This window comes from Ornithodoros turicata, chromosome 6 (genome assembly GCF_037126465.1).
Source record: "Ornithodoros turicata isolate Travis chromosome 6, ASM3712646v1, whole genome shotgun sequence".
In the NCBI taxonomy this organism is placed as follows: Eukaryota; Metazoa; Arthropoda; class Arachnida; order Ixodida; family Argasidae; genus Ornithodoros; species Ornithodoros turicata.
This window is the reverse complement of record NC_088206.1, coordinates 41,674,213-41,700,167: the sequence shown is the minus strand read 5'-3', so window position 1 is coordinate 41,700,167 and position 25,955 is coordinate 41,674,213. Positions and strand designations below refer to the sequence as shown.

Genomic DNA, 25,955 nt, shown 5'->3' with positions numbered 1-25,955 from the left:
ATGTGTTCAGGGAGGTCGTTAATATACAGTAAAAATCTCTTAGCGGACCTAGTATAGATCTCCGCGGCACGCCAATGTTAGAAACTCGAGGTTGAGAGAAAGCCTCCTGACACCTAACAACCAGTTTTCAAGGTAACTATAGTAATTAGACCAGACGCAGGTCCTGTGATCCCATACCTGACTATTTTAGAGAGAAGAATTTTGTAGTTGACACAGTCAAAAGCTCTAGAGAAATCAACGAAGAGAGAAATGGCTAAGCCGCCCTGGTCAATAGATTGTTTTATGCATTCCGTAAAAGTTAAAAGAGCTGTCTCTGTAGAATAACCCCTCCGGAAACCAAACTCGTTTGCACATAACACATGAAATTTGTTAAGATAGGTCGTTAGGCGCTTTTATAAGAGTCTTTCAATGATTTTTCTTACAACAGGAAGAATCGAAATCGGTCTGTAGTTACTGATGTCAGAAGGATCATCCTTCTTAAGTACAGGCACAATGATCGCACGTTTAAGTGAATCAGGAAATACGCCTTGCCTAAAAGAGATTCACAATGTGAGATAGCACAGGGGGGGATATATATTTATTGAATGGAATATTGAATGGATAGCACAGGGAATGTCCTTAACCAGTTTCAATTTAGATGCAGATATGTTGTCATACCCGGGTGATGTATTACGTAAAGATGAAATAACTTCGGCAACTACCGTAGATGATGTAGGTTGAAGCAAAAAATATTGCAGAAGACGACATGGCATAGGAACAGGTGGTACGTTGCCCTTATCACTATCAACAAAGGTACTAGAAAAAAAGGCGTTGAAAGCGGCAGCAATTTCCGATGGTTTTTGTAGAATAGTATCGTTATGTATGATGTTATCTATTCGGGTCCTGGTGGCATCCCTATTAAGAAATTTATTGACTACCTTCCATTTATATTTGGTGATTAAGCAGGACATGTTTGCGAGCAGTAATAACGCCTCTTAGCATGATTAACCACTCGTGAGTAAAGCACATACCTATTTCTAAGCATGATATTGAAAGGCTGTTTCTTTTAAAATTTTTCCAAGATTGTGTTTCTTTTTCAAGCACTTCAAAATACTATGGGTGATCCATGGGGATCATGATTTCCCATGGTAGTAGTATGGGATCAGCTCAAGAAGCCGGCAAGTCACACAGTCATCTGGACGCCATTAATTAGCAATTAGAGCTAATTGGGACCCTCCACAGTAATTAGGATCATTCAGGGAGTCATTACACTAATTGGGGAGCATCTAAGACGTGTCCAGACCACTGTGTGAGTTGCCGGCTACTTGAGCTGATAAAAAATAAAAAATAGGTAGAAAATAAAATAAAAAGATAGAGATAGAGTGGAGAGAAGGAGTTTAGTTGAAGACAGATGACGCCATCTTGAAGAAAGCGGTCCGGAACGGCCGCTGACCGTCGCTGGGCGACGGAGCACAGAGGCAGGTTGCAAAGCATCGCAGCTATGACCACCAGTTCCGGACATCCTGTGACGTCAGCTGTGACGTCATCATGGCATCTCTGGGCAAGTTAGAACAGCTCTGGACATGCAAGGAGAAAAACACTCGTAATACAGAGGCTGGGAAAGCAAGAGTATGCAAACCATCAATAGCTAACAAGAAAATAGAATTAGTTAAACAACAAATGATCCCACCACAAAAGGAGCGCAGAACGATGTGACTGCTCTATCCGACAGCCAGGCAGAGAACTGACTCGTAATGGTTTTTTTCTCCTGTATAAAGCCCTGTAGCTGCACCCCCTAGCGGTTACTTTCTCAACTAATCTCACAACAAAATTATTAAGAATCACACCAGCGCCACTCCCATTCCCAAGGCAGAAGAAGATAGAAAATGGCGGGGATGCCCGGACAACAGCAACCAGCACCCGACGTGCACTGGCATGAAAATCGCAAACAAAGCGGGAAGAACGTTGGCGAAAGCATTAGTTACACAACAAATCAGCTCACCACAGCAGGAGCGCAGACCGATGCGACTGTTCTCCGCGACAACCAGCGAGAAACAGACTGGGATGCCGCTCCACGGCCGCTACGCATGCGCGCTCCTAGCGCCCTCTGGGGCGACGACCTCCGAGAGGCTAAGAGAGAAGAGCATTCCTGCGCCCCCTGCTGGCCGTTCTCATTGGTCGTAACGTCATCCTATTGTCTCAGGGCTACACTGTTTTTTTTTTTCACACAGTCGACACAACTGGACAAGGTCAATCTACAATGATGTCATCATGCACCTGTGTGGCTCAAGGACGCGTGCGCTCTAGACAGGAGACCTATTATTTATTGAATCACTATCCCAAGATTATTTCCTTTATACTTCTATAACGATTGAATAGGAAACTATTGCAGAAGAGCACCATGCATGAAAGCTGATCGTAGCAATTCCAAAGTCTCACTAAATGAGACTTGCAAAAGAACAAAATATCCTAACACGTAACTCCATCGGCGGCTAATAAGAGGACTAGGCACTCAACAAATCAACACAGAGTATGGGTAACAAGGAACGCAGAACTCAGGGCAGCACTATCGTCAAGACAACAATGTTCCTTGTCAAAAAAGAAAAAATACAAAGGAAAGCATGCATATCGGCGCATGTCAGAACACGTCAGGACAAATTGTACGACTGCTGGGCAATAGAGGAAAACAAACACTTGAACAGAGTGAAAAGACACTCACTATCATCGGACACGTACACTACATTCCCCCATTGGAAATCCGCTTGTCACAAAATCCACCTGCATCGTCGAACACCATTCACCAGTGACGAACCACACATCCGCACCCCATCAGAGGCAGACAGAACCCCAGCGAAACTAAGCTCTTCCACTCATGGCCAACGCAATTGCGAGGAGCAGAATTGACGTGTCCAGACCCGCCAGTGTCCAAGAGAGAAGTGAATCCTTGCGCCCCCTGCAGGCCGTTCTCATTGGTCGCGACGTCACCCTATTATCTCACGGCTACACTGTTTTTTTCCACTAATGCTCCTCTAGACAAGGTCAACCTGAAACAATAGTGTTGCGGTATGACGTCATCATGCAGGTGCGTGGCTCAAGGACGCTTATGCTGTAGACAGGGGACCTGTTATTTATTGAATCACTATCCCTAGATTATTTCCTTTATTCTACTATAATGATTGCATAGGGAACTATTGCAGAAAAACACCATAGACAAGAGGAGATTGTAGCATTTAATTCCCAAAGTCTTACTCTACAGGAAAAAAAATGGTTCAGCAAGACTTGTCTATCCCAGCCAAGAGCCATGCACCTAACTGAATAATGACGCCAGACCCCCACAGCTTTCGCAAAATCTGTATCAAAATGCGTGTTACTGCGCATGGAGCAATCCGTGCCTTTCTATTGGTCGTACGCCACAAGCGTGTCTACGTGTGACAAGCATCGGTCTACGAACAGCAATCGGATTTCAAACTGAAGTGTTGTCGTCAATTCTGGCTCGATGAACATGTCCGAGCGCCGTCAGATCTGGATAGCGGTGACAAGAAAGTAGGATTCATGAAGCAGCAGCATTTCATGTTTGACGTGTAGCAGGCAAGGACATGATGATCAAGCGATTGTGCGCAAGTATGTGACAGTTGTTCGTTGTTGGGAATAAGCTGTGTCGATATGTTTGAGCTTTGTTCAAGTGTGCTAGGAAGCGCTACGCAATAGACTCAGCACCCTCAGTGCCGATTGTGTCAGTATAATGACTCAAATAAATTTCTGTTCATTACGACACTTTTCACAGTTGTTTGGGAATCACGGAATAACTTTATGACGTGCATGAAAGCTAGTAGACTTAAAGGTGAGGGGTAGCCGGTACAGGCCAGTATGAAAAGCAGAAGTCAGCAACAGCCAGAACCGGTCGGGCTGCGAGCCGGACGGAAAGACTTCTGATTGGAGGATTGAGGGAGCAATCGCTGCACTCTCATTGGTCGTGTGCCCAGTGTTGTGTGAATTTAGCTATACTATGGGCTCTAGAGGGAGTTGGTGAGAGCTGATGACGCTTTGTTCCTCCTGAATAAAGTCACACACCTGACCTCTGGCGCTTACTCTCTGAACTAAATGAATCGCAACATTATTAAGAATAGCTGTACTTCCATTCAAGGCAGCACTATCGTCATCGTCAAGAATATTCCTTGTACAAAAAGAAAAAAACTACATGTAGAAGGAAAGCATGTCAGAACAGGCCCAGGCATGTCAGCACATGTTTGTCAGACAACAAGGGGGAAAAAGCGAAAAGAAACAAAGAAAAAAACCAGTATCAAACTATTTCTAAGCACACGCACTCCTCTTATTCAAAAACAGTGCTCATCATAAATCCGTCCAGGGCAATACATACCATTTTTCTATTGCTACACTTTTTTCCAGTAACGGTCAATGCATTGCTACAGACTGCGTGACGTCATCACATCCTGTCTGAAGAAGAAGACAGCGGCAAAGGCTCCTATTATTTATTGTATCGCAATATTATTTCCTTTGTCCTACTCTTAATGACATTCATTCTCTCATTAAAATTCAACAAAAAAGCACCGCGCATATTAACGATTTTCACCCCAAAGGCTCATCATGGTCATTAGAATTACAGTAAACTACCACTGCTCTTTTAAAATAATAAGTGAAACCACTCAACATCACCTCCAGGCTTATGTAATACATGACCCTTTCTATGCTCACACATTCCTTGCCTGAGGCTACACCTGCGAGCAAAAAGGCGCGAAAGTCGGGTGGGCAAAGTTCCATTCGCGCATTGCGTGCAAAAAGGCGCGAAAGCCGGGAGCACAGTTCCAGTCGCGCACGCCAAAGCACAAGACACAGAACGCCTTTACGGGAACATGATGGCATTCCTACCATATTAATGATTTTCTACCTTGCATTGCAGTTTAGAAAAACTACTACAAAACTATAATTTTAGGAGCCCATTAAAATTCTACTTTCTATGGAATCTATAATTGCCCTATTACTTGGATCGCTATTAATGAAGCGCTCCAATTTTTTCTCTCTTCCCATTTCAGCCTTGTAATGCAGTGAAGCAGACTCACATCCAAAGTAATTATTTACACTGAGGGCGCCGTGCTTCAGGAATTCCTATCCTGCGCTCAGATGCAAGCATTTCTTCACGGATACCTTTAACAGCTGACTTCCTCAACATACCGAGCACCTAACAACATCTAACAAACAATCAGAGAAACCCTCTTCTCAGCTGTACCATGCGACTTTCTTCTGCGTAAAATCGGTGATTTGAGGAAGAGAGCAGCGAAAAATTGCGCGCACTTGTGCTTGACTCAAAAAACCTGAAGCATATGCTAATAAACTAAGAAAAAGACACTCATGTCTGGTATCTGATAGTGCCACATACACAGACGCATTGCCCTTGCATAAAGAAAGCACAGTATAGGGATACACAATTTTCCTTAGGTGAGCAGGGAAAAGGCTTAAAACCACACATCGCCACGCGGCTAGCACAACATGACACCAACGAGATACTAGCAGCGGGAAGAACTCCAACACTGCTAAACAAGTCCAGACATGCATTGATGACGTCACAAATCAGAAAAAAAGCACACGCATGCACGCACGCAATATTATTTCCTTTGTCCTACTCTTAATGACATTCATTCTCTCATTAAAATTCAACAAAAAAGCACCCTGCGTATTAACGATTTTCACCCCAAAGGCTCATCATGGTCATTAGAATTACAGTAAACTAACTACCACTGCTCTTTTAAAATAATAAGTGAAACCACTCAACATCACCTCCAGGCTTATGTAATACATGACCCTTTCTATGCTCACACATTAAAGATTATCGACAAAAAAGATTTATCGACAGGGTACAACAACGTCAGCTCTGCTTCCGTTTAAGTGATAAAACAGTGCGCCCGAACTGCGCCCCACGCGAGCCGCACGCGGGCCCGTTCTCGGGACGCGACGCGCGCGATTCCCCGTGCGAGCGCAGCGCGGGCCCCGCGGTTTGGACGCGCGCGATCCGTTTCCCCGAGCAGGCGCACTGTTTTATCAGTTAAACGGAAGCAGAGCTGACGTTGTTGTACCCTGGCGATAACTATTTTTATTCCACCGCCAGCAGAATGTATTCAGAAAAGGCTTCGGGTGCGTAAGGTCAGCCCAAGGTGTGTTGATGGGAGCGCACTGCTCTGTTGGGTCTCTATAGTATTCTTGCAAAATATATGGGTGGAAGAAAATAAAAGGAAAACGAAGAAGACAATTCACTCCTGTATGATGAGCGCTGCGTTGAAGCACGGCACCGTTTTCTTTGTGGAGGTATAGCGAACGTGCATTCCTTTCTTTCTTTTTTGGTTCGCGTCGGTCGAGTGGCGATATCCTATTACATCCGGAACGAGGACCTATCGCTTTGCGATCGCATACAAGAGTGAGCCATCTTTTGACGATGGTAGGATAATTATTGACCTGAGGAATAATATGGATTTACGTGGTTGTGAGAATAAACTGTGTTTGTGAGTGTGAAAATGTGAGTGTGTGTCTGTGTGTGCGCGCGGGCGCGCGCGCGCTTTCCTGAACAAGGGACCCCACTTGACAAGTAAGTTCTTTGTGTGTGCCTTTTCATGTGACACGAGTGATACATTTATGTACTATTGCGTGGAATAGGGTTTAAAAAATAAGGGTAGCAGCGCTTGCATTGCTATCTGTAGGATAGACCGAGAGCGTTTTTAATGGAATTACCTCGCGAACCTGGTGAAGTCTTCGTTTTGGGCAGGCTGTTTTATGAGAGCCGGTCCTGTTGCGATGCATTTGATACGCTTTCCTGAAGCAGAGTGCTTTGTTCTTGTAGTGTGGTTTACGCCTTTATCAACAGAAATGAATAGAAGTGTTTGTTTGTTTGTTTGTATGTGTCTGTCACGTTCGTAGCGCTGTTCAAGCTTTATTTGCTTTGCAAAAATTCAGACTTTATGGTATTAAGCTGTTCGAGTAGAAGTAACTTTCCCTGCTCGCTTAAGATAAATTGTGTACCCCTGTCCTGTGCTTTCTTCACACAGGGACAATGCAAATGAGTATTTAGCATTATGCAATAATTATCTGATAGCAGAAATGGGTGTCTTTGTCACAGTTTATTAGCGTGTGCGTCGATATTTTTTTTATATTTTTTTTTATCTCTTATAGCTATGCGAGCAAAAGTACGTGTAATGTTTCGCTGCTCTTTTCTTATTTTCTCTACTTTTATGTAGAAGAAAGCCTCCTGCGTAAAAGCTGAATAGTGTTCTATCAGTGGAAGTGGGGTTGTTTGTTTGAATTTCTTGGGTGTTCGATATCTTGACGAAGTAAGCAGTGCTTAATTTTGCAGGTTTTTGAGCAGAAATGCTGGTATCTGAGCACGGAGTAGAAATTTCTATATTTCTCTGCTCCCTAAGAAAATTTGTACGTCGTTTTCCAAGCAGACCGCGTTTAGTTTACACGAAATAGAAAAATGAAGTTGTGTATGCTCTATGATGATCATGATCCGCCGCAGGCTTAGGCCTTTTCCCCAATGAGCAGTGTTTTGTATGCGATGTCGCATGTCTGGACAATAGTGTTGCAATTTTTACGCTTCGCTAATATCTTGTTGCTGTCGTCTTGTGTTAGACGTTGAGCTTCGTAGCGATGTGCGGTAACGCTACGATTATTCCTGAGCGCTCCGTGTGTTTAATGCGTTGTCCTCTGTGCGTGCGTGCATGCGTGTGCTTTTTTTCTGATTTGTGACGTCATCAATGCATGTCTGGACTTGTTTAGCAGTGTTGGAGTTCTTCCCGCTGCTAGTATCTCGTTGGTGTCATGTTGTGCTAGCCGCGTGGCGATGTGTGGTTTTAAGCCTTTTCCCTGCTCACCTAAGGAAAATTGTGTATCCCTATCCTGTGCTTTCTTTATGCAAGGGCAATGCGTCTGTGTATGTGGCACTATCAGATACCAGACATGAGTGTCTTTTTCTTAGTTTATTAGCATATGCTTCAGGTTTTTTGAGTCAAGCACAAGTGCGCGCAATTTTTCGCTGCTCTCTTCCTCAAATCACCGATTTTACGCAGAAGAAAGTCGCATGGTACAGCTGAGAAGAGGGTTTCTCTGATTGTTTGTTAGATGTTGTTAGGTGCTCGGTATGTTGAGGAAGTCAGCTGTTAAAGGTATCCGTGAAGAAATGCTTGCATCTGAGCGCAGGATAGGAATTCCTGAAGCACGGCGCCCTCAGTGTAAATAATTACTTTGGATGTGAGTCTGCTTCACTGCATTACAAGGCTGAAATGGGAAGAGAGAAAAAATTGGAGCGCTTCATTAATAGCGATCCAAGTAATAGGGCAATTATAGATTCCATAGAAAGTAGAATTTTAATGGGCTCCTAAAATTATAGTTTTGTAGTAGTTTTTCTAAACTGCAATGCAAGGTAGAAAATCATTAATATGGTAGGAATGCCATCATGTTCCCGTAAAGGCGTTCTGTGTCTTGTGCTTTGGCGTGCGCGACTGGAACTGTGCTCCCGGCTTTCGCGCCTTTTTGCACGCAATGCGCGAATGGAACTTTGCCCACCCGACTTTCGCGCCTTTTTGCTCGCAGGTGTAGCCTCAGGCAAGGAATGTGTGAGCATAGAAAGGGTCATGTATTACATAAGCCTGGAGGTGATGTTGAGTGGTTTCACTTATTATTTTAAAAGAGCAGTGGTAGTTTACTGTAATTCTAATGACCATGATGAGCCTTTGGGGTGAAAATCGTTAATATGCGGGGTGCTTTTTTGTTGAATTTTAATGAGAGAATGAATGTCATTAAGAGTAGGACAAAGGAAATAATCTTGCGATTCAATAAATAATAGGAGTCTTTGCCGCTGTCTTCTTCTTCAGACAGGATGTGATGACGTCACGCAGTCTGTAGCAATGCATTGACCGTTACTGGAAAAAAGTGTAGCAATAGAAAAATGGTGTGTATTGCCCTGGACGGATTTATGATGAGCACTGATTTGAATAAGAGGAGTGTGTGTGCTTAGAAATAGTTTGATACTGGTTTTCTTCTGTGTTTCTTTTCGCTTTTTTCCCCCTTGTTGTCTGACAAACATGCGCTGACATGCCTGGGCCTGTTCTGACATGCTTTCCTTCTACATGTAGTTTTTTTCTTTTTGTACAAGGAATATTCTTGACGATGACCATAGTGCTGCCTTGAGTGGAAGTAGAGCTATTCTTAATAATTTTACAATTCATTTAGTTCAGAGAGTAACCGCGAGAGGGACCAGTCAGTTTCTCGCTGGCTGTCGCGGAGAGCAGTGGCATCGGTCTGCGCTCCTACTGTGGTGAGCTGATTTGTTGTGTAACTAATGCTTTCGCCAACTTTCTTCCCGCTTTGTTTGCGATTTTCGTACCAGTGCACGTCGGGTGCTGGTTGCTGTTGTCCGGGCATCCCCGCCATTTTCTATCTTCTTCTGCCTTGGGAATGGGAGTAGCGCTGGTGTGATTCTTAACAATTTTGTTGTGAGATTAGTTGAGAAAGTAACCGCTAGGGGGTGCAGCTGCGGGGCTTCATACAGGAGAAAAAAACCATTACGAGTCAGTTCTCTGCCTGGCTGTCGGATAGAGCAGTCGCATCATTCTGCGCTCCTGTTGTGGTGGGATCATTTGTTGTGTAACTAATTCTATTTTCTTGTTAGCTATTGATGGTTTGCGTACTTGTGCTTTCCCAGCCTCTGTATTACGAGTGTTTTTCTCCTTGCATGTCCAGAGCTGTCCTAACTTGCCCAGACATGCCATGATGACGTCACAGCTGACGTCACAGGATGTCCGGAACTGGTGGTCATAGCTGCGATGCTTTGCAACCTGCCTCTGTGCTCCGTCGCCCTGCGACGGTCAGCGGCCGTTCCGGACCGCTTTCTTCAAGATGGCGTCATCTGTCTTCAACTAAACTCCTCAACTAAACTCTCCACCCTATCTCTATCTTTTTATTTTATTTTCTACCTATTTTTTTTATTTTTTATCAGCTCAAGTAGCCGGAAACTCGCACAGTGGTCTGGACACGTCTTAGATGCTCCCCAATTAGTGTAATGACTCCCTGAATGATCCTAATTACTGTGGGGGTCCCAATTAGCTCTAATTGCTAATTAATGGCGTCCAGATGACTGTGTGACTTGCCGGCTTCTTGAGCTGATCCCATACTACTCATGGTTACGTGCGGGCCCTTAACATATTAGCAATAAATGACGAAAAATAAATAACAAAGAAATCTTATGAAGTTTTCTGTGGGAAAATATAGTATCTGAGTGGAACAATTATATTAAATAAAAATGGCTGAGGTTAACAGTGTTAGAAACCGTTGACGTAGCATAGAAGTCGATAAAAGTCTGAAGGCGGGGTAGTTGGTACATGTCTGCGTTGGTCAGCTCTGAGTAAGACGTGTGAGTACCATATGGCGAGCTGTTTCATTGCACAAACTGACAGATTAAGGGAGGGAGGATACCCACTTCCCTTATTAGTATGTTGGCGATGGGCTAGTTTGCAAGGCCAAGGGCTGGGAAAGCGAGAGGCACCGACAGGGAGACCCGTGATCCTGCCTGATATACACAAGCTGTCCCATAATTTCAAGAACATTGCGTCCACACGCGGTTCCGTGATGCTCACGGCCCCTGTGAGGCTTCAGGGCTTGTGCACCAGTAGACGCCTATGGAAGACAATGAAAGGTTTTTAGAGCGCTCTTGTAAAATGCAGTACATTGGGTAAACAGCGTTGCTGGAACGTACGTCTACTGGAGAATAGAACGACCCTGGCACTACGCCTTCGGGCTTCCTGGCCATCCACCATACATCCACTGTCTATCCTGTGGTTGCCAGCCAGCCTTCGGAAAAACAATTGCAAAATCATCGTTTAAAGCACGGGATGTCAGAGAAATTTCAGAGGCATTATTCATTCAAGAAGCAGGTGATGCCTGCCTAAGTCAGGCGTCTATCAGATTGTCCTGTGATGAGGTTGAGTTTATGGGGGGTTATCACAAAGGACTTGCGATTGCGCAGATTAAAATGACGTGTGTTTGAGCGCTTGGATTATGAACTGATGTAGATAAGTTACCTGGCTCGTGTTCGCCCTTGACCTTTTCTCTGTGAATTTTCGTTGTATGTATGTTGTCGTTGTATGTGTGTGGAATAAATCTCCTTCAGTTGTGAGTGTAGCAAGTTGTGGTGTGTCTTCTCTCACTGACGCCTGCGTTTGGCTGCTTCAACTATTCTGCTGAAGCATAGAAGCTTTTTCACAGTCTGTACAGATGCGTATCTGATCTGGTCTGATCTGATGTAACAGATGCGTATCTGAAAAATCCGCGCAGGTGCTCAACTGCATCCGTTTCTGGACCGATCATTGCGATCGCTCAAGACCATCCACCTGCTTTCCTTCCCGGCAAATATCCACCCTGAAGTGACATCATTTTTACGGACGAACGCGGTGTGCGTTCAATTGTTCGGGAAATATTTGATGAAGAATATCCGAGGCTACGGCTTCGCTTCTGTCGATGTTGACACCAATAGGTTTCTGAAGGATGCGCCGAATTATCGGAACGTCATGAAGGTAAGACAGTTTTGCAATCGGTCTGGAAACCAGACTTTTAATATTTCATAAAAGCATTCGTGCCTATTGTTGTCCAAACGAAGTATTGCAAAAATCACTTTTAAATCAGGCAGTAGTCGGTAGTGAAAACCATATTCATTTGCGAAGTTCGTTTCCTCTAACAAAAAAGAAATCGCGTGCTGCAACTTGGATCATATCCCCCGAAATAAGTGACGTCCACGAGCATAGGAGCTCCTGTTGCACCAATCAGAAATTGGCTACCGCCGTCGTTGCTTCTGCAACTACAATCCATCGTGTGGCTGCAGCTCTAGATAAATGACGTCCAACGCCAGACTGTGGAAGGAATAACTTATTTCTGCGTAATTGTGACTGCTGATGTGGGGTTTTGAGCGGTTCACCATAGTGATCCCAACGTCACCATAAGTTAATAACATGAACCACGACTACTATATGCATAAAACCAAAAGGAAGCTCTCATGTTTATAACAACCCTATAAATGTGTGACTTATTCTTATCCTTTTTTTTTCGCTTATCCCTTTATTTTCCTGAAAATATCACAATACACTCAACAGTACGAAGAGAGCGCAGACAAACAGTTGCATGACTAGGGAGGTAGAAAACCGAGAGACACGGAAAAATAGACGCAACCACAACACGTCCACAATGACACTCGACGAATTTATTTTTGCAAATTTGACATATACCGAAAAAAAGAAAAAAAGAAACGGGTATACGTGCTTAAGCTGTCAGCTGTATCCGGAATAGGCAGCGCTAAGAAGTGCCGGGGATATGTTTCTTTCTTTGTTTAAAAGGCCAGAAAAACGGATATCTCAATTGGATTTCCAATTGCGAGAACATGGTTCCTGTCCTTATCTGTTGAGAAAAGGCAGGGCTGAGGTGAGAGAGCTAGTCTCATCGTTTACATTTGGGGTAAGGGATGACCAGGCACTGATAACACATCTCGGCGGTTCACCCTTCGCAATGATTCGCTGCAGAGCGCCGGTCAGTGACACTTCTGCCTTCCATTCTGTGCCATGTTCCTCTGACCTTCACTGCGTCAACTGCCTCTCAGTTACCCATTTTGCAACCTGTTGAAAATTTTTGGTAAAGGTGACAAGACGAGCGATTTGCTTCTCAAGATCGGTCGCAAACGCAATGGCGATGAAGACTGTACTAGAGTAAGTCATGTCATATTGCAGTAATATAGTTCTAAGCACCCAAAGTTCGTTTTTTAATCTAAATATTACTGCTGGAAAAATTCGGTTCTCCAAAGCAGTATATATACCGATAAACGCCCTCGGGATCTCCGTAAAAATAAATGCCGAAAACCGGAATCGCTACAAGGTATCCCCTACGAAAATTGGGAAGCTAGCGTAGCTACCGTCTGGCAGAAAGCCTTCAGATCTTAAGTCACCAGGTGGTTAAAATGCCTGAAGATATTCTGCAGGTTTTCTGTCATCCATGTCATCTTTGGGCAAGGAACAAATTTTCCTGAAGAAAGTCTACAGACCACATAGTGACTGAAAGCAGGCACAATGTTTACTGGCACTTCCTACACTCGTCTTTCCAGACACTGGCAATGCCACGCTCTCTCAGCACTATGTCAACCATGTTAAGGTTAATTTCAAATTCGCCGTTATGCTGATAGCGATGGGGCGGTGGTATGGTATGAGGGGTTCAGCGAACACGGTTTCGGTTTCAGATCAATGAAGTGATATTCGTACGAGTGCTTCGTTAAGTGCCGGTTGGTGATGATGTCGGCTAAGCTGTGGTTACCATTTACGCGTTAGCCCTGCTCAGTAAAGCGCAGCACTTCGCTGTGTCAAGGCCAATAAAGATTGCGGCGCGGGATGTCGCGAGCTACTCGGCAGGGATTGTTGCAGATTTCATGATTCTGTGCTTCACACGATTTCGTAAGTCGTCGCTTGGCTTGCGAAGGCTGTAGCCTTCACAAGCACTTTGTCTTGAGCGAGCGGGTGCATGTAGTGTACATGTGGCTCTTTGAAACTTGATTTCGTGGGGAACTTTCGTGGGGATGTGAATACACTGAGGGAGATGTTAAAGGCTTTATGATAATTATGCCCGTTATAAAGTTCATGACAGTAATTTGCTCACCAGTAAATGGTTCAGTCAAAACGCTAATATAAGCCTCTTAGATAACATGCGGCTTGAATGTAGCAGCAGACAGTCTGCATCAGGGTTGCGGAGTTGCCACTCCGGGGTTGGCATGATTTCGGAATCATTCCAGATTTATGAGAGCCCGGAATGGAATTGTAATGGAATGGCGGAAACTGTCCTGGGAATGGAATGGGGATGGAATTAGGCATTTTTTCGCAGGCGGAATGGAATTGGAATGTAATGGTCTGGGTGCCACGCGGTCAAGGGCGATGGTTTGGTTTGGTTTTAAGAAAAAATAAAATGGAGATTTTGACTTTACTAGCGTGAGGCCCGCAACCCCACATCACTTGCACCAGTTACTTTAGTGGAAAACTCCTGTAATGATGATGCCAATGAAGAGGAGGAGGAAGAGGAGGAGGCGCTTTTTCCATGCTGCGTAATGTCAATCTCCTCTATAGCACTGCTGGGCTAGCTAGTACGGTTACCAGTCCTAATTCTTTTATTGGTGAAATTAAAGGAATAGAATGGGGTTGCCAAGCCATTCCAGGTGTGGGAATTCACCATACCTTTTCATTCGGAGGAACTGAAAGGAATGGAATTATCACAAATCTCCATTCCTCGGAATGGAATTGGAATTGAATGGGTGATCCCATTCCGCAACCCTGGTGTGCATACAGGGTGATCAGAAATTCTACAAGGGCGAAAGCCAAAGAGAGTCTACCCTCCTACCCACAACGACCCTCCTCGCCATGACTTACTATAATGTCAGCGTGTGATGCCGCCACAATAAAGGGTGTCAGGTCCATCGAAAGTCGAGGTCCATGGGCTTCCTTGTCACTACGGTGCTCCATCGCCAATTAGCACATCGCCACTTAGCTGCCATCGCATTTTTAGTGTATTCTATTGTTTTACATGTGGCGACATTTCTTTACGCTTAGTACGAAGCAAAATGGCGCTAAAAATAATTGATTAGGTACTAAGCCAGAAAAAGCAGCGATATGCGTACATCCTTTATGTTCTTTCGTGATAATTGTAGTAAACCGGCAAGAAAATACAGGAGAACGACTTCGCGTGGTTGGTGCCCAGTAAACCAGAAATATCCTAGGTACGTCCCACAAATGTCGCACACGTTGCACATATCTGCCACGTCTATGCGACGTTACCTGTACTTCCACAATGTGACTTCGAAAAGTGTCTTACTTTGTATATCCCTGGGACATCTGGTAGATGTAAAAAGAAGGGAGCAATCGCGCGTTATTTTTCGGAGTCATCTACGACACGTGACCGTTAGTGGCATGACATAAGCAAACGTGGAAAAGTTTGGGGTTTACTACGTTATTTACCAAGTAATCACACTATAGGCGGTAGCTTGAGTTAAAAACACGTTAGCTGCTAGGATGGGGTATCAGGAACGCTCGCAGGTATAAGCTGACGTGGTTTGCAGACTCACAAATTAACTGTAAAGACGTTGTCACCATTGCAAATGTGATACGCCACGCTACACTTGACGAACGTACTCCAACAATTTGCATTTCAGTATATGCTCGCTCTGGTATCTCTTGAAATCCGCATACGCGGTGGAGGGGCCAAAAAGGACCAGCTCCGGTGGCGCAGCGGTAACGCGTGCGCTTGGAGACTGGGAGGTCCGCGGTTCGAATCCGCGGGCCGGCTGTGCCGTCTGGGGTTTTTCCTGGGTTTCCCTCAGATGTGTAATAGGCGTATGCCGGCACAGTTCCCCTGAAGTCGGCCCATGGACGCAGCTATCCTCCCCCCGAGCGGATCCCGCTCGGTCTTCCACTTCACCCTTTCCTCTCCTCCTCTCCACCACCTTTCCCTTCCCGAGAAACATGCCGCCTAATCAGGCAGGCAGACCTCTCGGGTTCCTCCCAACGACACTCCTCCTCCTCCTCCTCGGGCCAAAAAGGGAGCCTGCGTCTGATATGGTGAAAGGTGGGAGCACATTTATTAACCTGTGGTCTGCATTGGTCTTGGATTTGGGGCGAAAGGTCGCTGTGCACCCCTCCACAAGCGGGGTGTGCTGCCAGAAGTAGATGCCTTTTTGTTTAATTACTGTGTGCAGCATTTATTTGTTACAGCAATCAATACTATCGATTTCAAATTGATTCAACGCTAAAATAGCATAAATTTTAAAATATCCCCGGAACATCCAAATATCCAAAATAGATGTCTATGCGACAGTTCTGGGATGTGAAAACAGTAGGAATCTGGCAGTCGCATGGATGTACTTTCTACGTAAACGGGCTCTCTGTGAAGCTCCCATGGATATCCTAACATCCAATTTGCGATATCGCCAGGATGTACCTGGGATATATATGGTTTACTGGGTGGTGACTGAGGCAGCTTTGAATAGCCGTCATATATGTCAGCCGGTTATTCACTTATACCTACACAAAGGCTGGCGGGAATACCTACGCCCCTGCCACTCGATCCAGACCTGTGCTGTTGGAGGCAGGTGCTGAACGCATCGTCCTCAGCTACAACACTCCTCCCCCATGCGTTGTGGATATCGGACGGGGGGAATTCGTGAGCGTTAGTGTCATTGTGGGAACGGTATTCTGGAATGCAGGGAACCCGGTGGATGCGATTACTTTCGTGTCATAGGTGCTCCGTCGTTGAGACCTAGTGGCATAAAGCAGTCTACACTCTGTACCATCCCTGAGAGAAACTGATAATCGGTTGTGAAGTGTCTACAGATACTCTGAACTTGAGTTGCTCCCGCGAATGCGACAAGTCCTTCACTCCACCAACTCTGCATCGTAACCCACACAACCAGAAACCGTCCATCGACGTCCCGCGGATGCCCACTTGTGGATGCTCGACCCGCCCTGGGCGGTGCACATTTTATCCGGAACCATAGCTGGGCATCCTCACTCATGAGGACCCTCATGAAGACGCCTCCCCTCACGACGATGAGGTGAGGGTGAGTGAGGCCAGACCACGCTGAATGTTCCTCACGAGGACAGTCGTGAGGCATTGCCCTCATGAGGCCCACCGTGAGGGCCCTCATAAGGCCAGTCGTCGTGAGGCCATCAATACGTGAGGGTACAACGTATTCCGTGAGGAGCCTCACGGATGAGGCCGTGAGGCCCTTTGTGAGGAACCTCACGGATGAGGCCGTGAGGCCTTTCGTGAGGGACCTCACGGATGAGGCCATGAAGCGTTTCGTGAGGGGCCTCACGGATGAGGTGATGGGTTCGGTCTCCTCTTTGCTGATGCCAAACACTAACGTTAAACCTCACTGTGACAGTAACAACTGTTACCAAATTTATCCAAGCACAGCACGAAACCCTATAAACAGTTTAATGCCGCGCAGTATCATTAGTACCAACTACTGACACAGTAGTTCAACGCCGACGTGTCATGTGAACATGACGGAAAGTTCTTTTGAGGCTCATGTGCCTCCTAGTGGCTTGGAGACACGTTAGGTCATGAGGGTATTCACGAGGCGAGGGCTCGTGAGGATGAGGGGTCGTGAGGCCATGAGGGTCCTCATGAGAAGAAGGTACGTGAGGCCATGAGGGCATGTGAGGATGAGGACTCGTGAGGCCATGTGGGTCCTCATTAGGCGAAAGTACGTGAGGCGCCGTGAGGACATGAGGGCCCTCATGAGGTGAGGACACGTGAGGATGAGGACCCTCATGAGGTGAAGGCATGTGAGGATGAGGATGGTGAGGCCTCTCGGGATCCCGATGCCTTGAGGTGAGGTTTGTGAGGGCAAAATTTAAAATGGAATGTGAGGGTGAGGGCGACTGAGGTTTAGTTACTAGTGATGAAACTTTGGTGAGGGTGAGTGAGGCCAATGAAGTCTGTGCTTCGTGAGGTGGGGATGAGTGAGGCCGCAGGAAAATGCCCACCTATGTCCGGAACACGTCGGAGGTACGTCCGTACAACCCTACGAATCAAGGGAAATATACGCGATTCAGACGTCCCGCGAGAGCGGATTGGGGATGCATAATGCGCGTGTTCTGGACATACGCTTCCTCTGTATTGGCTACACTTTTTTAAAGTATATTTCTGTTTTCTAAGAAATTACAATTTCTCCCATTGGTATGCTGATTGATATTGAAGAAACAAGATCTTCTTATCCGAAAAAAAAAACAAAAAAAAAATCAGGCTGGGTCAAACATACCAACCCTCGGTGATGATCGGCCTTCCAAGAGGGAAAGGCATACCAGCTCAGAAACTCTGCACAAGACAAGACAACTCTGCCTCACAATAGAGCCCTGCCAGAAATAAGTTCATCCATAGACAGCAGTGTGTACACTGTGATGTACTTTATTTTCATATGCGAAATTTCCAAAATTGTCAGAATCTGAAGTTACACTGTACTGTTAAGCGTGAAAGAGGCACTTGACTTGTTGAAGGTAAAATATCACAGAACAGCAAAGGTGGGCATCCCGCAATTCAACATTTTGAAGCATAACCTCTGAACCACATGAAGGTGCAGTATGCAGTCACGTCTCACAAAACTCCTGAGTTTAAAAACCTCTGCCAGGTAAAAGTACTATACAGTATAGCGGTAGCGTACACAGCTTGAAAGTTGTGCAAAACTTCAATATCCGATTATAAAGCATAAAAACAAGAAGTTTTAGCTTTGCAAAATGCACCAGAAAACAAGTTTGTCTTCGCCACATGTCCAGTTTAAGGATTAGAAAATATGTGAAGCTAAGGAATATCATACTGTGCAGCATGAAAGATGCACTTGACTTAGACTTAGCAAAGGTCATAGAACAGCACAAATGTAGGCATTCACCATTTTGAAGCTTAATGTCAGAACCATATGAAAATGCAGTATGCAACACAAAATGTGGTAACATTAATGAAGTCACGTAAGCTTAAAAACTTTTAAGCTTAAAACGTTCTGCTGGGAAAAATGTACACCTGGAGCACAGGTTGTAGATGCCTTGCGTACACCCTTAAAAATGAACTTCACCGCATAGCACGCTTCTAGCCAACCATCATCTTGAATGAATCATCTGATTTGTTTAGAATGGGAGGCGTACGTCTTTTTTGTGACACTTATGCTGTTCATAATTGTCACAAAAAAGGCGTACGCCTCCCGTTTTCAACAAATAACGATAACGACGCCATTCGAGATGATGGTTGGCTACAAGCGTGCTATGCAGTGAAGTTTATTTTTAAGAGTGTAGGGTCACCTGCTTTCTTGGCTCCGAGGTGTGCGTCTTATTCGTCTCTCATCAGGCGCTGCTGTCTTGCTCAGAGTCTTCCTCCAAGAAAAGTTACAGCCACATTATTGATGCACACAGGCATATGCAGGTACAGTAACTAAACTAAACATGTAGAAATTAGGTTGTCCAATAAAGCTGCCAGACTTTTCATGAAACAAATAAACTAAAAAATATTAGCTACCAACTTGTGCCAAACGAAAACACCAAAACTGTTTTTATGCCATTTGATAGCAAATCTTCAGCTCCGTAGCATTTTGGAACACTATGTGTCTTGCGCTTCGCGTATTGTACAACACTGTCAATGAAAGATACCAGAAAAAAATGCAGATTTCCATGAATTTAAAGGGCTGCATAAAAAGGAAATACTTCAGAGCTTTTCAAGGAATTCTACTGAACAGGGAACATGTTCGGTTCGGTTCATGTTTCCGGTGCTCTTGACTGGAAATGACGCTGAATAGGGCGCGTCCCCACCCAGCACTGCTCTTGGATAGCTTATTTACACTATTTTGTACTAGTCAAATGGGTTGTGGCACTTTAATTTGGTGTGTGACCCACACATTATTCTTCGTACCAGAATACTGAGGCAGAAAGGAAATTGAGTCGTAGACCATTTATATTTCCAAACCGTACAGCGTCCGTTCGTACAGACCGCGATCACAACCTTATATAAATAGGAAGAAGATCATCGATGTTTCTCACCGTATCATTAGTTAGTGGCCTGTATGAAATCGACGGAGCTGTAGACTCAGGTCCCTTCTCGCTTTTTGAACCGCTACCGATTTCTTTATATTGTTTCTTCGTGTGTTTTCCAGTCTCTGGAACTCACCGGCCAAGTCCAAGTTCTGCCGCCGAGGCACACTGAGAAAAACGACACAGACATGATACAGGCATCGTCGAGCTCTGTCTATGGCAAATACGGATATCAGCGATTGAAAATAATTCCCATTTACCTAGCATTCTTATCTGTAACGCATGAGACGGCAAATAATTCGAAGCTTGCTCAAAGAGAAAACATCCGGCACTTTCCGAGAGACGCTAAGAGGGAGAGCCATTTAGGCCTGAAAGAACATATATGATGAAAACCACACTGAGTTCACAAAAAATTAAAAGGTGCACACACACGCTAATATGCCTATAGGTGTGGTGCGATAGGGGGCGCGATTCTCCAGAAAGAGGGGAAAGAAGCACGCGGATAGGCGGGGTGCGCCGGTTCACCAGAAAGAGGAAAAAAGCACGGGTAAAGCTATGGTGTGACGTCACGTGCACGCCACCTATATTACAAGCATAGCCAGGACCGCATTCCTTTTCTTTTGTTAACTCAATGGGCTGAAATGACTTGAAGAACAATAGCCACTGAAACCAACGATCTAATAAAAAAGGCGCCACGGCCTTTACCTGTATCCCGGTCATAGACGGTGACCACCTGAGGTGTATCCGTTACCTACGAGGCATCTTACTTAAAGCTTCACAAACTCCAAGCTGTGCTGCTGCTGTTCGGGTTCAAAATTACTGCATTACACCACGACGTCGAAGACGCCGTCATGTCTGTCAACTCCAGTCTCTCAAGCGGCATTCGAAATTATCCGCTCCAACGGGCTACGACATAACGTGATTCTTTCTTCCTGGCGAGAAAAAAAAAAGCCTCCTGCGGAGATTTTTCCTTTCGCGACGACGCGGAGTCAGGGGGGGGGGGAGAGAAGAGGAACGCTGAGAGCGGAGGGTCACCGGTGAAAAGGGTCGCTCAAACGCCCTTCTGCGTAAGCAATGGGGATGGAGTCCACACGGCGTCCAATTGGTTAACTATGGGGGACGTCTGCTCTGGGTGCATCCCAACTAATGCGTCCCGGAGGCGTTCGATGGATGTACACATCAGGCTGCGGATGTTCGGACTCTTGTTGGATGTCCACGGGCGGTTACTGGTTGTGTTCTACTATGTGGAGAAGCCCGATACTTATAGCGAATTCGGTGGTCAAAATGTGGCAACACGGCCTTGCGTTCGGAAATCCTAGCGCCCGCGCCTGGTCACGTAACAATTGTCACCAGAACATGAGTGCTCAGAAGCTAGGGTTTTAGCCGCGTTGCTCACGCTCCTGGCATCGCGGTCGCTCGTCTTTGGGTTCCGTCGTCTGCTAACCCATGTGGTCCCTTCGACGTGGCCCTCGCGGTGTGGATATGACGACACCGGATATAGTTCGGCAACACATTTCCCAGCCAGATCCCGACCTGGCGAAAAAAGTGCTAGTCGGCAGAATCCTTGTGTAGGAGAACGCCACGCGAACACGCGAGATTGGTATATACAGGGTGTTTCACCTAAAGTGATGCAGAATTCTAACGGGCGACGTACTCGCCGGAGATTTATGGAACTTTCGGCAATTACCTTCTGGGAACTTTTGCCGCCATTTAGGAGGGCTTTGGACAATTTTTAATTGAGGGAAATTTATTTTTTTCAATTAAACTTCGAAAATTTCCAAGCAAACCTCAACTTTTTCTACAGAAATATGAAGCCCTCCACAGATACAGACCCAACAAACCCAGACCCAACAAAAAACTATGCGCAGTATCGCAGCCGAAATAGAATAACGACATTAGTAAAAATTCCGCTTTAGCCCCGCCTACTTGATTGTCGCAAAGGAGAGCGCACGGGGAGAGGAGGAACTGTTCCCGCCTCTTGTTTTACCTTTCTTTCCCACGCCTTGACCTTGATGCTGGTGACAACAAATTAACATATCTTGTAACGTAATTTGAAGTGAACTTGTTTTTGCATTTTAGTACCCCTATCAGTTCGCAACAACACAGTATCGAGTTAAACAGGAGCAGTGAGAAGTTCAGGGCCTAATTTTCAGGCCCGTGCCCGGCCCAGGCCCGGCTCCTACGGTCCGCACCCGGCCCGAGCCCGACGTCTTCTATAGATTTCCAGCCCGGGCCTGACCCAGGCACGATTCCGCCGGCCCGGGCCCAGCCCGTACCCGGCTGTTTCCATGGTAAGGCCCGGTCCGAGCCCGCCTCTGCTCTGTGTTGTCGAGACCCGGAGGCGTATTTAGATTTACGAAATGGAAACGGACGCAGCTAATTGGTGGCGAGTGAGGAAATACATTCGGACGGAGCGGCTGTGTGGCTCTGCCGGTAAGCCGCTCTGTGCTTGCTTGCTTGAGAAGGCAGCGCACAGCGGCGCTTGGGCGATATGTATGTACCTTGCGGAAAAAGAGAGACTCATCTCCGCTCTATAGCGCATGCACCGCTGTTAGTTCCCCTTTCTGGAATTCTCACGCGAACGAAATATGCCAGAACACATAACCTAACTGACCCTCGTGCCGGACTCTCAGCGCGCCCGCCACACCAATCATCCCCAAATGTGTGTGAGCACACGTGTGAAATCCAGACCCATTACACGAAATAAGCATGATCACATATAAAAAAAGTGATAGTTCTCAGATGAGAATACCATGATATCCCATCCCCATTGGAAAAACCATATGACTTATTTTTGTGACATGAAATGTTTTGTGACACCCAAAGTCACATAAAAATGCAACTGTCCAGTCTAGTCAAAAATATGTTCGCGTACATGCCCGACCATGGCCGGCGTTGTCAAGCCCGTACCCGGCCCAGGCCTGCATAAAAAACGTAAAGCCCGGCCCGGCCCGCGGGCCGGGTCGGGCTCGGGCTTTTGGGTAAACCCCTGCAGTGCTCTAGCTCAGATAGCAATATTTAGATAAGTTAATATACCTATAGCAACTTACGATTCGGACGACACACACACAAAGATATACGAGAGGAACATAGGATCATCAAGTAAGCACAATGTGGAAAAATATTTTTTGGCACATTATGACACGGAGCGGAACTATGGCTATAAAGAACTATAAGAGCTATAGACAATCTGTTTTCACCTCTATCATCTCTGGGCCCGCGGACGTCCTTGGCCATATGTTGCTCAACCGTCAAATGACTAATTACCTAAAGATCGTTACTTAACTTTTTAATTATAAAGGCTACGAAGTTGTCCCAATGAGAACATCTGTTCCTTTCGGTGACCTGATATCAGTCATAGGCAGTATCGAAGATACATGTATCTTCGATACTATCTTTCGATACATTTTGTGTATCGGTATTAGGTATCGCGTGCCAAAAATGAGAGTATCGGAGTATCGGTATCGAAAATACATTTTTAGTGTATCGTGTATTTTAACGATACTCGATACTAAAAGACGCAAATATTGAGGCTGTTGTCAGACTTAGGCTCGGCGGCGCTCGCTCAGGCGGTAGTACAAGCCAGGCCGCAGCGGCGTAGGCATGTCGACCATAAATTCGCTCGAAGCTAACGTCCGCGCACGCGCTCCATCCTCAAGGTCGCCTGGAGAGGAGGCCCTGGGCCGTGCTCTGGGACGCGGGCGCGCGCTGCTTCTAGTTCATTCCAGAAAAATCCCTTCCGTCTCTTTCTACGGCGGGCTCGCCGAAAACGCTCGGCGTCATCCATAGCGGCGTTACAGAGGACCAAACTCACGGCTTCTGGAACTGCGCTGCACGATGTCCCCCTGCTGAGTGCGCAAGAGCACTCGGAGAACAAGGAGCAGTCAAAAACAGGGACAACGGCACATGAAGACACACAAACAGAGGCTCCACTATCAACAAGTTTTTACTGAACTACACAAGCACATTTATAACCAATGGTGTAGAGGGGAAAAAAAAGGGGCAAAAACGGAACACACGTGGGGGCCATAGAAACACGAGGAACAACCGGATGTAACTACTCAACTCCACGTCCACTTAACTTGAAGTGCGGATTACACGTCTGTCATGCCGAAAGAATAGCCGCCGGCTTAGCTTGAGCACTGTAACCCGTTATACAGCTCACAATTCACAACGGCCAACTAAGAAAATCAAGTATCAGCTATGGATGACGAACTCCGGTGTGCCATCTTGGATGGAAAATATTTTACTGTCACGTCGTCTGATGGAGACCGATTCAGGGCCATGTGTTCGTTTTGTAAGACGACGATCAGTGGCGCCTTCGAATTTCAAGCTTCATCTAAAGGTATGTCTTATGTGTAAACTTTCATAGTTTTGGTGTTTGTAAGCTCTTAAGGTTTGAGATTTCAATAGATTTCAATGAGATACGTTTAAGCCCTTTCAGAAAGAGTGCGCTTTAAAAATACACTAAAGGTTCCAGAAATCACAGAGAATTTTTTTTTGCTTCCCTAATCATATTACCAGCTTTATTCTATTGGGATTTCAGCTATGTAAACTTCGCTAATCATAACACCAGCTTTATTTTATTCGGGATTTCAGTGATGTATCGAAATCAACGATACAATATCGAATATCTGTATCGAAAATCAATTTCGGTTCTGTATCTTGTACCGGTATCAGAAATACAATTTTTGAGGGTATCGGGTATCGGTATCGAAGATACTTTTTTGAAGTATCGTGCCCAGCCCTGCCTGCCGTTTTCAGAACAAAAATCCGTTTGGTAGATCGTCCGCCAAAAATTTGTGAAGGAACACTTTTTTTTTGCTCATTACGCATCTTCGGAGACCCGTCTTTCCTTCGCCCCCAATGTGAGAGGGTGAAAGAGCACACTGTCGCCTCTTGCGTCCTGGAAAAAGGTTAAAAGAAAACAGAAAATGCAACCCAAGATAAGGGCAGTTCCGATAGCGTCACCCGATACATCTGTTTTTGTTCTGTTTCCGCAAGTTCAAGATCATCTTCGACGCATAAGGCGGCATCTCCGACACATGATGCTCAGTCACCCTCTCACATTGAGGGTGAAGGAAACCGACGATCTACCGAACGGATTTTCGTTCTGAAAACGGCTACGATGTCAGGTCACCGAAAGGAACCGAAGGAAAGGATCTTCTCATTGGGACAACTTCGTAGCTTTTATAATGAAAAAGTTAATTAACGATTTTTAGGTAATTATTCATTTAACGGTAGAGCAACATATGGTCAAGAACGTCCGCCGGCCCAGAGATGATAGAAGTGAAAACAGCTTGTCTATAGCCCTTATAGTTCTTTTATGAAAAAAAAAAAGACACCCTGTATAGTCGATAAGAGAGCTAAGACAAGCGTACAATGAGTATATAGTCGTGTTGAACTTCACTCTAAGAAAAAAGGTATGCGCCACGACACCCTTTTGGGGTGTAGCCGATTGTCCCGTACGTGACGCCCTATAAGCGTCAAAGAACACCCCAGAATGTACAGTGTTCTTGTACACCCTCCCTGAAGGATTGCTAGTACACGCGTGTTTACTAAAGGGTATACTTGTACACCCTATTTGAGGGAGTGGTAGTACACCTCGTCTTACTGACGGGTGTTCTTGTACACCCTCCCCAGGAAGTGCTAGTACATTCCCCAACCCTCCGCGGGACACGGTGGTTCATTGAACACATCAAAACAGTACTTCACGCAAGTGAATGTTTTCGGATACGTGCAAACCATGTAACAAGAAGCCACAACAAATGCAATGCTCATTGCAAACAGTTTATTGTACATATTTATATGTTTGGTGGAACGAAGGGCTGGAATACAGGAAGCTTTTACGAAACAAAGAAACAACAACTAAACATGTTCTTTAATGTAATGTATGGTTTGTGAGCAAATTATCGATTCGGAGTATGGTACTCGTAACTTCAATAAAGTGTTGGCTCGGGTTAGTTTATTACAAGGTAGCCAATTATAAACGCTTACCCTTATCGTCACGTCATACTCTCCAGTTGCTTGACACGGGTGAAATATCGTTGTAGTCACCTGTAGAGCCTAAGGGTACATTTTGATCATGGTAAATTTCAAACCACTCGACGATCGTAGTGCAGATTTACATGCAATATGTGCAAAGTCCATGAACAAAATAATCAAATGGCCGCATTCGCATTAACACATGATAGCCGATAAGACGCTGCACTCTAGGTGGCGATAGCTACTGTATGCCTTCTGCTTTTGCCAAAGGCAGAAGAAAGAAATTTATTATACAGACAGTTTATATAACAAATAACATAACAATTATTCATCAAGATGCTTTTGGATGCGCGCTCTTTGATACAGATACAGCTCGTGAGCAACACCTCATCTGCTGTC

At 45.4% G+C, this 25,955-nt stretch overlaps 1 protein-coding gene across 1 annotated transcript in view; it reads left to right on the top strand.

Annotated features, from left to right (window-relative positions):
• The window catches only part of LOC135397915 (uncharacterized), a 420,422-nt gene that overhangs the window by 364,785 nt on the left and 29,682 nt on the right, over window positions 1-25,955 (top strand). Inside the window, exon 11 of the mRNA XM_064629413.1 lies at window positions 11,314-11,552. Within this exon, the coding sequence (XP_064485483.1) occupies window positions 11,314-11,552 (239 nt within the window). The remainder of the gene's footprint in view (window positions 1-11,313; window positions 11,553-25,955) is intronic.